The 13,370-nt window shown below is 26.9% G+C and overlaps 1 protein-coding gene and 1 long non-coding RNA gene across 18 annotated transcripts in view; one reads left to right on the forward strand and one right to left on the reverse strand.

Annotated features, from left to right (window-relative positions):
- The window catches only part of LOC123266814, a 74,450-nt gene that overhangs the window by 47,093 nt on the left and 13,987 nt on the right, over positions 1–13,370 (forward strand). The window lies entirely within an intron of this gene.
- The window catches only part of LOC123266811 (gamma-aminobutyric acid receptor subunit beta), a 162,689-nt gene that overhangs the window by 37,587 nt on the left and 111,732 nt on the right, over positions 1–13,370 (reverse strand). For all 17 annotated transcript variants that reach the window (XM_044731243.1, XM_044731241.1, XM_044731237.1 and 14 more), the window contains exons 4-5: positions 7,038–7,264; positions 1,398–1,480 (exon numbers count right to left, since the gene is read on the reverse strand). In XM_044731243.1, coding sequence (XP_044587178.1) covers positions 1,398–1,480; positions 7,038–7,264 — 310 coding nt within the window. The remainder of the gene's footprint in view (positions 1–1,397; positions 1,481–7,037; positions 7,265–13,370) is intronic.

Raw genomic sequence — 13,370 nt, forward strand, 5'->3', positions numbered from 1 at the left:
AAAAAAATTTTTTCCGTATTAAATTAAAGCTGTTTTAGTATTATAGACATGCATACAAATAATATGAGTAATTTATTTTATCATTGCTCTTATTATAATTATTTTATTTCATCAATTATGATTGCATCGTAATAACCATTGTTGCCATTATTTAATCTAAAAATTAGTTAATCAATTTACAAAAATTATATAACGAACTTTAATATTTATATTTCATGTAATAACTCAGTAAAAATAATTCAAAGCAGATATTTAATAACTTACTTAAGTACACAAGTTATGAGAAAATAATTGCAATTATTTACTTAAAGTAATACAATTATAAGACGACAATTAATCTTGTAGATATGCAATGATTTTATAGAATTCAAAATGAATGAATATTAAATCATTAGAAACGAATAATTAAACAAGATATAGGTATGCATATTTTTATTTTCTAATTGTTTGTTTGATTTTTAAATTATTATTTAATTTGTTTTTTTAATTTTTTTTTAAATTAATAATGTTTACTAGATTTATTCTTTACGTCGCAATACTAAATTTTGATAAAAAAAAAAAAATATGGCGCGTAACCGAAAATCGTGACGATTTTTTTTTATATCGCTATAAAATTTCTCTCATATGTCGATAAAGAAGTTTCACTTCAAAAAAAAAAAATATCTCTAATTTTAACCAGAAATTTTTTGTTATTATTACATCACATTGGTATAATTTATTCAGATAATTTATCTTGACGAGTGCTCGGCACATTGCAGATAAGCGTGTGCTCAATTGGCTGCACACAGTGCTGTCATTATAATTACAATCACTGGATGAATAAATAAATTATCATGACTCATGACCTGTGTGTATGTGTGGTGAATTAAAATTAACGAATGGGTGAGTGAATTGTGACTTTGTGGTGTAATAAAATAAACAATAATGAAAGACAAAACAAAGAGCAGATGGGCCTAGTTTTTTTTTATAAACTGGGTGGAAAAATAGTTAAGTATTAAGTCGTGTATAAGTATGTTAAAAAATGCCCGAGGATAAAATAAAATAAAAAGGAAAAACTTTTGTTACTCGTCAATATAAATTGGGACGAGTATTTACTTTGTTTTTTATATTTTTTGCTTCAGTGACCTGAAAATGAAATTAATTTGGGAAACTAAAATCTGTCGCAATTACTGAATTTTTTTTATATTTTTTTCCGAGCGTTTATTAATTTTTTTAGCGCAATTTATTTTGTGTGAATTGAGTTGACATTTTAAAAAGTTATATGAAATTATTTTATTTTTTTTTTACTGTGTATTGTTTCAAATTTGATTTATTTTTGTTAGTTTTTCTATTCACGGTCTACTGATTCAATTTATATTTATTTATTTATAATCAAACTTTTATTCAAAAATACTCACAGCTTTCGATTTCGATGTGACAAAGTTGTCGATCCATCGGGAAGTACTGTAGATTCATTGGACACGAAGCCGTGATTGTTAATCTAAAAAAAAATGCAATAAGATTTTATTTAAAGTTGAATATTTAATGCTCATTAAATAGAATAAAGTAAAATAAAAAATAAATGAGATAAAATAAATCCTGTTTGACGAAACAGTTCCTCGGGGCATGTCTACCCCATTTTTAAAACAATTTTTGAAAGCTCTCGCCTTCGGCGTAAGGAGAAAAGAGCTCACACGCGCATGACTATGCATAAATACCTCGAGTTACATTTCTCCCTCATTTTACTCTTATTTAATTACCCGTATGGAAATGCAAAGCTCTTTTAATATAAATTACTTTTCAGCTAAATGCCAGAAAGAAGTTTTTATTTCCGCGCACGGCAAATTTTTTTTATTAAAGATATTTATTTATAAATAAGGTAAAAGCCCCAATAGATGATCATATACTGGTACATGATCATATATTGGGGCTTTTACCTTAATCGGTTTTTATAAAGTTTGTGGGATTATGAATGATTTTCTTTAATAATAGATTGATTTATCAGCACTAAAACACCCGTTAGTGGTCCCCCAGGCATTTAGACAGCTTATCCGTTTTGAAACACGCTCGTACTGTCAAAATTCAGTGACCCTTGTTGGTGAATGCGATGAATGAAATGATTAATACAATCTGACAGACCGTCAATCCGGCTTTCTCGCTAAAATACCTTTTCAATGTGCTCATACTTGACTACCACAACAATAGACATCACAATATTATCTCTAATATACGGAACAGCAAAAAAAAAAAAATATAAATCATAACAGTTTGACGTAAAAAATAGAATTTTCACAAAATTTTGAACTATAAAAAATAATCTTCAAAAATTTTTTTTTGAACTATTAAAGCTTATTTTTAAATTAAAAAAATACACAGAAAGAAAAATTTCTTGACTGAAGAACAAAATTCTTAGCTCAAAAAAATTTTCGAGTGCCTGAAGGAAGACCGAAGTTGTGTTGGCCAAAGTAAAAATTTTTCTTGAAATTCTATTCTCAGTGGAAGTAATTTTTTCTTAATTAAAATTATCATAAATACTTGATACAATAAATTTTTATATTTGATCAAGATTTTTAGATACTTTAGGGAAGCAGCGCCACCTACCCCAGTTGAGAAAAAAATTTTCTCACCTTGAGAAAATTTTTCTCTTGAATATTTGATACCCATTTTATATTATTTTAGCGTGCAATTATACATATTGAATGAAAAAAAATGATGAAATATTATTTGATCTTCCCATTTGACATGTTAATCAATAAAAATATTAATGAAAATTTACTTATATCTTTATATTTAATTTTTTGGAGCAAGAAAGAAATTTTCTCAAGACAAGAAAATTTACTTCTATCAAGAACTAAATTTTTTGGAGCAAGAGGCTGAATTTTCTCAAAACAACAAGATTTTCTTGACTTAAATAAATTTTCTTGGATGAAGATACGTATTTCTTAAAGCAAGAGAATTAATTTTGTTGGAATAAGTGAAATTTCTTGTCAAAAAAAATTTTTTTTTCGCTCAAGAAAATAATTAGGAAGAAAAATATTTCCTTGGCTTGTGAACCTTTTTTTCTGTGTACATTTTTAATTGAAAAATAATTTACTATTAAACTTTGATCCTAAGCAAATAAAGAATCACACTTTATTTTTTCGATTGACATCGATAATTTTGATGCTAAACGAACTTCACTTTAATTATTTGAGATAGTAAAATCTACAAAGTAATTATTGTTAGCATTTATATAAAATTCTCTCCGTGTAAAGAATAATAGGCTTTAAATCTCTCGATAAATTTACTTCTAATGATCATTATATATTAATTCAATTCTTTGTGCAAAGAGTTCTAAAATTAAAAAATAAAAATTTTTTTTAAATATAATATCCTTTTTTTTGAATAATAAAATAACTTTTTTTTAAAAATAGATCCATTTTCTGAAAAACGTGATTAGTAATTTCGAAAGCTATAAAAAGTATTTACTAAGACAAGACAACTGTATTTATAAAAACAACCTTGTCAATACCAATCAACGTGATTTTATTCTCCACTAGCTAGAAGGAAATTTCCGATACTCTGCGGTAAATAACATTGTATGAAAATAGTGTAAATATAATCCTAAAATATTGGGCTGAAAAAGCGAGGCCATTTCGAATCCACTAGATTATTTTCCTCGGGGAAAAAACGGAATTAGCCGGGATACGAGTTAGAAGTGTATACAGTACACTAGTGGGAAACTAAAAGGCAATCGATATTAGTGTAAGGTCGAACCGTCATCATACTGCTCTGATAACGAGGCCGTCTCACGCAATCTGACGTTTCTTATTTTCCTCATTTGCTCGTCAATCATACACATTAAATTATCGTTTGGTTTTTGCCCTCCATAATCTTTCCAACATTTTCTATCGCCACATATTGATGCTAATATTAAAAAAACAGTTACTTATCCGCAAAAAAAAAAATGCTAAATTAAATCCACGGCACACGCAGAAAAAAATTTTGTTAAGATAACCTTAGATATGTTGTGGTAACAAATAAATTTGTTAACATAGGGATAACAAATTATAAAGTGAAATAACAAAATTTAGGTTATAACAAAGTTATTGATATGTTATAACAACAAAAGAGTTTTGTTACGATAGCAAAATCTTTAAGTTGATTCGACAAAATACTTTAGTTGGTACAACAAATTTTTTTGTTGAAACAGTAAAATTATACTATTAAAATAACAAAGAGAATTTGTTGGAGTAACAAAGACAATTTGTTAAAGTAATTAGGAGAATACATAATTTAAAAATATGCTATAATCAGCTATAGCTGATTTGGAAAATATTTGAACAACAAATTAGTTTTGTTATTGTAACAAAATCATTTTGTACCAGCAACAAAGTCATTTTGTGACAGCAACAAAATGATTGCGTTAGGGCAATAAATTGACTTTGTGAATTAACAAATTGGTTTGTTAGTACAACTTGAAACATTTTGTTAATGCAACTAATGGATTTGTTGCTATAACTACACTCATTTGTTACCAGAACAAATTTATCAGTTATCCCGTCTTTGGTTATTTCAACAAAATCATTTTATGCGTGCATAAAGTCCAGGAAAAAATAATAATTCGTGGCAATTAACAAGATAATTAGCCTAAATGGGATTGAATCGGGGATAGTTAAACCTTATCAGTATCAGTTTTATATGTTGGAACGGTTAAACCGATAGTTAAAGGGCACCAGGAAGTTTGAATACACCCGGTAGTTTATTTCACCCGCTTAATGTACATCTAACCGGGTTTAAATGCTCTGCGTTAGCCTTCCGGATGGACGCTATTGCCTGTGGCCAATGAAAAATTCCAATACCAGGCTTCCTGTAGTCCCTCATTCCTCATCCCTTATCATATCTACCTACTGAAAAAAAAAAAAAAGGAAAAAAAGTGGCAAGAAAATTCCCTACATTAAATTTTTCTTTTTTAATATAACTTTTTAAATATCTTTTTATCGTACCTCGGTCATAAAAAATAATCTCCCCATAAATTCAACATGCCCGTAAAATACTTTTTTCTTCTATTGTATATTATACCCACATTCGCTCTTTTGGCAATAAATTGTTATGAAATTTAAAAAGCTCTCTGCGTGTTAATTATTAAAAGTTCGTCTATTTATACTATTTATATTAGTTGTTTAATTAAAGAGATAAATCCCGCCCGATTCGCTGTCTATTGTACGAATGATACTCCGTAAAGGGATGGCTTCTGAATACAGTCCAGTTTGTTGAAATGTTAATACGGAAATATCCGAGCAGAGAGTGAGTGCTGTTCGAAGCATGTACTACCGCGAGGAATACTTGTACTGGTAATAGTATAGTACTTGTTCGATATAGTAACCAGCGCTCGTAAAATAGGATTCGAGAGTAGAAAGGTAAATACAAGACGAGAAGACCCGTGAAATAGGTTAGAGTATCTGAGATTCGATGAAAGGACTCCTGTTAATGCTTATACTACTGCTGTTGCACAGTAGTACAACCCCGTCCGACTTCTCGGGCCCCTTTAAATTGACTCAGATCCGCTTTGTGTTAATACTGTGAAAGTAAATTCACCGAGACAAGCTTAAGGGCCTTTACCTATATAAATTCATTGTTAAATTTCGGTACAGTAGCAATTTTATTACTTAAACTTCGTATTTGTATTTTATTTGTTTAAAGGGTGTTTTAGTCTAGAGACACAATTTAGGATGCTTTTTGAAGCTTTAAAAAGGAAAAAAATACCAATTGGTATATTTTTAACAATCATTTAATCATATTTTTGAAATTTTCAAGATAGTTAATTTTATTTTTTTTTAATAAACACGGAGAGAGTTAAATTGTTTACAATTATTTATATTAATAACAAAATATCGTATTAAAGATCATATAATTTTATTTCTTCTATATAAAATTTGGTTAAATTGCGACGGTCTAATTAGCAATTTGTCTAACTCCTTATTTTTTAAAGGGTGATTTTTTAACATTTTGATGTAGCAATAATCCAATTATAAGTTATTTGAATGATTCAAACCTAAATATTATATCTCTATTAGATATTAATGGCTTTTCAAAGTGATAATAAATTTTGAACTAATTGTTTTTTTCGTACAAATAGAAGATTTGTTAGACAATTTGCTAATTAGAACATCGTAATAATTAAAATTTTGAAAAGTTTCTATGAAGACATATTTTTGAATAAATTTTGAAAAAAGTTTAGAAAATCCAAAAGTGCACGCCTCATAATCTCATTTTCTAAAATAAAATTAATTAAAATGAAATACAAAAAATGCTTTTAAATCTTTCGCGCCACTGTCCACCTAGAAAAGAAAAGGTACTGTGCATGTATTGTAAACGAACCTTATTTAAATAGATATAGATATACTCTCTAAGCATGGATTAGTGAAAATTCACTTGAATAAGTGAATATTCACTTTTTCCAAGTGCCAATCTAACCACAGTGATTCGATTGGCACTTCTAAGAAATGAATATTCACTTATTCAAGTGAATTTTCACTAATTCATCTTTAGTAAGTACAAACGATTAGTGGATTTTTAGTTAATTGCTAATTATAAATAAATTACATTGAATTAGACCGTGATTTTCGAAATGACTTAGTTTTAAATCATACTGAAGCGTATAAAAAATAAATGGGCTTGATTAGTTAAGTTTTTCGGCAGTTATCGTGACCACGCCAGTTTTCATACATACATTTGACAGCCGGACGTCCACGGAATAATTTTTTTTATTTATTTAAAAAGCAAAATATCTTTTAAAAATGTCATAAGTGCTGAAATTAGTATTTTTCCATTGCATTTATATGTAAATATTGTTCTATAAGTGCAATAGAAAATAAATAGAGACAATTTTAGTTGAAAAAATCGCTTGATTTTTTTAAATCGAGTGTAGAGCACAACCTCATTCGCTTCGCTTATGAGGCGTGCAATACACAAAAATTTTTTCTTTTCAATTTCTAGACTAGAATCCCCTTCAATATATAAAAAATAAAAATAAAAATATAATATCATTTTAACAGAAATTGAAATAATATACTCACCGTATACTCCGTGTAATACTGCCAGAGTGATGTATACGAATGAACTCGTTGCTGGTGGTAGCAATGTGAAAGTACGACTGTTTTTCGTTGACAAAAAATGTATCTGGTACCCAGATATTTTTAATAAATTCCGAACCGACGCTGAGCGTTTCAACTCCAGGCCGCTTTTTAAATGCAAGCCGCGGGTCAGTCCAAAATTGCCGGAAGTAGAAATCCAACGTGAAATCCTATATTATCCCGGATGACACATAAAATATTATGAATATATATCTATATACATGTACATATGTTTAAGAGAGTTATTTTGTGACGAGGTAATTTCATTTCTCAAGCCATAATATATACATACATTTATATGTTTTGTATACATTAACTTGAGAGACGAAAATGAACGTTGAAGATACGGAACTAAATGAATATGCTAAAAGTATGATAATAATAATAACAATAATAATAATAGTAGTAGCAGCACTAAAAATAATAGTTGTTAAAGTAACATTATAATTACAGTTATAGTTGTGAAAATAATGTTATTAGGATAGCAAGTAATTTATCTAAATTTATAAAAGCTCATCTAAATATGTACATACTATATGATATAAGAGCAGAGAAGGGAAATGTTGAAACAAACTTTTGAGTAATAAATTTTTAATTTATGGATTTAAATTTATCTTCATTCGACCTCACTTCAACGTTCCTATTTAAATATTAGATTGTTTGAGTGCTTGGTTTATTATTTATAATAATAAATAATTAATATTATTATTAAACTTAAAAAATAGTCCAAGAACGAAGCCGTCGCGATCTTTAAATTCCCAATTTAATTAATTTTAATTTAATACCCTTCGTTAAATAATTAATAATAATAATATAATATTTTCTCTTAGAGTCTTAAACTAAAATAATTTTAATCGCGTAATATTTTGCAAGCAATTATCCATGCATTCTAATGGTATTTATTATTATAGCATCCATTATTTATCCTAAGGATTATTTTGTAAGAGGGTTCAGCGACCACTTCGTTTGAGGACCATGATTAATTTTACTTTGAGGATAATAATAGCGATAATAATTATAATTGTAAAAAATAAGTTGTAAAGGATTTAATTAAGATGAGTTACATTAAACAACAAGTTGGCTATCGTAGTCTTTAAACTCAACCATTACGCTGAAAGTCATTACAAGACTCAACTAGCGTAATAATAATGATAATAAAAAATAAAAGGATTGTTATCAAAGGATTTATGATACTGATTAGAGATAATAATGAAAAGAAAAATAAAAACAAAAGTAATAGTGTTTAAACTTTTCTAAAGCTTTAAACTCTTAACTATAGTTCGGTGTTAGTTCAGTGACGCGGTCGTTAGAGGCGCTCAGTAAGTCACGTGATCATTAGTACCGAAATGGTTCTTCGTTTCTTTTATTTATTTTTCTTCTTCGACTTCGTACTTTTTCTTTTATTCCGTTCGTCAGGTAATGAAAAGAGTTACCGGTTCGTCTTAAATCAGTCCGATACCTTTTTGCTTTTGCTCTTAAAAAGTCTCGAGTTCGATAACCGCAAGATTGACTGCTACTGAGAGCTTAAGAGTTACGGCTAATTTTCATGATAAGATACTTTTTTTTTTATTTAAATCAATACTTTAGTATCATTATTATTACTAGCATCCTTGCAGTCACTATGTGACTGCCGTGACTTGTAAAATATAAATAAATAAAATTTAGCTTTATTAAGTAATGACTTTTGTTAAATTGCACTGTACTTTTTTGAATATTGACGTTTTTAAAGATATGAGCTCATCCCGATGTTACACTCATCAAGAGCTTTCATTTGAGTACCCACATGCATTTTTGATATATTTTTTATATATAATATATAAATATATAAAATATATGAAAAATTGATGTGGGTACTTAAATGAAAGGTCTTGATGAGTGTAACATCGGGATGAGATTATATCTTTAAAAACGTCAATAGTTCTCAAGATACAAGGTCATTTCTTAATTATTGATATTTCTAAAGATATAAGCTCATCCCGATGTTATACTCAAGAGCTTTCATTTGAGTACCCACATGCATTTTTGATATATTTTTTATATATTTTATATATATCAATATATAAATATATAAAATATATGAAAAATTGATGTGGGTACTCAAATGAAAGGTCTTGATGAGTGTAATGTCGGAGTGAGCTTATATATTTAAAAATGTGAATAGTTCACAAAATACAAGGTCATTTCTTGATTATTGATATTTTTAAAGATATAAGCTCATCCCGATGTTATACTTATAAAGAGCTTTCATTTGAGTACCCACATGCATTTTTGATATATTTTTTATATATATATATATATATATATATATATATATATATATATATATATATATATATATATATATATATAATATACATAAATATATGTAATATATAAAATATAAGAAAAATTGATGTGGGTACTCAAATGAAAGGTCTTGATGAGCATAACATCAGGATGAGCTTAAATCTTTAAAAATGTCAATAGTTGACAAGATACACGGTCATTTCTTAATTATTGAAATTTTTTAAGATATAAGCTCATCCCGATGTTACACTCATCAAGGCTTTTTATTTGAGTACCCACATGCATTTTTGATATATTTTTCATATATACATATATATAACATACATAAATATATGTAATATATAAAATATATAAAAAATTGATGTGGGTACTCAAATGAAAGGTCTCGATAAGTGTAACATCGGAGTGAGCTTATATCTTTGAAAATGTCAATATTTCACAAAAGAAAAGGTAATTTCTTAAGTATGTATCTAAAGATAGAGCATTTTCTAGATTGACTATCGGTGAGAATGATATGAAACCTTTAAAATTCAAGTCAAGATCTTTGCAATGACTTAAAATTTTTCTAAAAAAACTGATTTTATCATATGACTATCCTGGACACGAAATTTTTCTTATTCTCTTAATAATATAGATTATCTTTAGAAAATAAAAACTACGACAGCCATATTGTTGGATAATTACTAAAACAATAGTTGACTCGTTTAAAGGAGTGGGTGTTTATATCAAAGGAATTAAATTAGAGACGTGATAGAACGTCACGAGGATATGTGTTAAGGTTAAGAAAATAAGTCCATACATATGTATGGATGTATGTATAAATCAAAATAATGGTTATGATTAAAATATGTAATATGAAGAGAAGAGAAGAGCTGAAGAATAAAATTTTCTGTAGAGTAGTTAACAAAATATTCATGCTGCATGCTCAGTAGTTACGTGCGTGCCTTTTAGTGAATAACACAATATTAGTCTGCTTATATGTATGTTAATATTAATGTTAATGTTAATATTTTATAAAAAGATATGTATATTTAATGCACATGTATCTTAGGGCACGGAATCCTTATATGCGCTTTTGTGAATTTTCTAATGCCATCCTCTACCGCATGCCTTGCGAGTGTGAGTCGAAAGAGCTCACTGATAAATCCCAGGCTTTGCTTAAAGACCAACTGAGTCTTGTTGTATTTTAAAAAACGTCTAAGCTCTTATCTCTTTGACGTTTACTTTTTATAAAATAACATAAATAAATTTTTTAAAAATCTAAATAAAGATTTTTGGTTGCAAGAGCCCGTAAAGCCATTTCTGGGTGGCTCTCTTGGCAAAAAGCTGTAACTTTTCTCAGTTCAGGGCAATACATTTCTTAGACTTTAAAATTTTGTCTCTATTTTCACTGCACTTTTCCTCCTCGGTATCTTTTTATTATTTTTATTTATTTTTCTTATACCTATATACACATTTATTTTACTTTTTTTTTTTTTTAAATTTATTTCTCTGGTATCTCGACAAGTTATTTGCTTCGTAACTTTAAAGTTGTAGACCGAGAATAGCCGGTTCGATTTATCGTAAGAATTAAATAGATATTCTCAAGATAAAATCCAAAAAATAAAAAATTTTTGTGAATTCTTTCAAAACTTTTTACTTAGACAACTAAAAGCAACACGAAAATCCATTACGGTATTGTCGTTTATAATTTATCATTTTATATATTTTATATTTCATCTGTTTGAGGATGAATGAATATTAATTTTAATATTAATATTAAAATATAACTTTAAGAATTCAATCTAAGTCTTAGTAAAAAAATATATAAAATTTTTTTTATCAAACTCTTTTACTTACTTCCCGTTCTTTTAATAGGTCGCCGTAAAAGTTAACAGTCAAGTGCTTAATGGAACTTGTGCGGTATTACTTATTTTTATTCTCTGTCTCTGTACTCTAGTCATTTATATTTTTATTCAACATTACGACTTTTTCAACTTTGGATTATTGCATTAAGAATAATAAAATTTTATTAAAATTATTATAGAATTTCGCGAAAAAAAAATGTTTTTAGATGGTCAATTTTTATATTGAGTTTTATATAGTCATATATGAACATAAAAAAAATTATAAATTTTTATATATTTTCAATGAAAAAAATTTTTATTTTTTTGAGTAGAAAAAATTATATTACTGTGAAAAAAAATATATTTAGGTAAAAATTATCATAAAAAATTCTAATTGAATTTTATAACAAAAATGTGAATTTTTATTTTATAATTTAGTTTATGAAATTTAACTCTCTTGCAGCGAGAAAATTTAGCTATCATGTGCCATCTACCGGAGATTTTTAAGATCATTAATAAATTAATAAAAAAATTATATACACTTCTAAGATTTAGTTCTATTGAATAAGATTTAGTAACAGATATTAAATTATTTAGTAACAAATCTTTCATTACCAAATATTTAGTAATAAGTACTAAATCATTTATTAAAGCCCATTTAGTTCCACCAAATAAATATTTAGTAGTATTTGACAAATGATTTATTGGTACTCAATAAATGGTTTATTGGTATCAAAAAAATTAATTTTTTAACTTATTTTCGTGTATAACCTAACTTTTTAATTTAACATAAATCAAAATAATTAAAATAAATAATTTTAAGTAAAAATATAAGGTATTATAAAAAAAGAATCTTATTAAATTATATTTTTTTGTTTGAGACATTTATAAAATTTGAAATTAAACAAGTTTTTAACATATCAATACTAGACAAATTGAAAAATGTAAACTAAACTCTACTGAGAAATGAAATATAAGCCATTTGGGAGTATGTGTTTTTTCAAAGGGAAGATAAATTTACCAAAATCGAGCTGAATGAAATAATCTGAGTCAGTGCCAAAGAAATATTTAATGCCTGTTACTAAATATTATTTGGTGGAAATAAATATTTATTTCCATGTAATAAGGCATTGTTCATATAAAGAAATTATTTGTTAAGTTGTAACGAATAATATTGATGCACTGATCGAAGGATTTAGTTCTATTTAATAAGATTTAGTAACAGATACTAATTTTTTTAGTAACAAACCTTCCATTACCAAATATTTAGTAATAGGTACTAAATCATTTATTAAAGCCCATTTAGTTCCACTAAATAAATATTTAGTAGTATTTGACAAATGATTTATTGGTACTCAATAAATGGTTTGTTGGTATCAAAAAAATTAATTTTTTAACTTATTTTAGTGTATAACCTAACTTTTTAATTCAAAATAAATCAAAATAATTAAAATAAATAATTTTAAGTAAAATTATAAGGTATTATAAAGAAAAGAATCTCATTAAATTATATTTTTTTGTTTGAGACATTTATAAAATTTAAAATTAACCCTTCGTCACTCGCGTCATGAGCAGATCGCCGCCTAACAACTACTCAACCTATAGAGACGCAAGTGACGTAGGGTTAATTAAACAAGTTTTTAATATATCAATAATAGAAAAATTGAGAAAAGTAAACTAAACTCCACTAAGAAATGACATATAAGCCATTTGGGAGTATGTGAGTTTTCAACGGTTTGATAAATCTCCCAAAATCGAGCTGAATAAAATAATCTAAGTCAGTGAATAAGTTATGTATCACATAAACATTGGAATTAAAGCATAGCCATCTACCGACAATACTTACCAAAGAAATATTTAGTACCTGTTACTAAATATTATTTGGTGAAAATAAATATTTATTTCCATGTAATAGGCTTTGTTTATATAAAGAAATCATTTGTTAAACTGTAACAAATAATATTGATGGATACAAAATATTTGTTTCTCCCAAATAAATGAATAAAAATTTTGTTACTCAATCAGTTTAGTACTCCTTACTAAATTCTTCTATCAATGTTTGCGCCACCTACCGGAGATTTTTAAGACTATAATTAATAAAACAATTATATATGATCATATGAGGCCTAATATTGAGGTATCAAGTCACATAAGGACATATTAA

Source organism: Cotesia glomerata, linkage group LG6 (genome assembly GCF_020080835.1).
Source record: "Cotesia glomerata isolate CgM1 linkage group LG6, MPM_Cglom_v2.3, whole genome shotgun sequence".
In the NCBI taxonomy this organism is placed as follows: Eukaryota; Metazoa; Arthropoda; class Insecta; order Hymenoptera; family Braconidae; genus Cotesia; species Cotesia glomerata.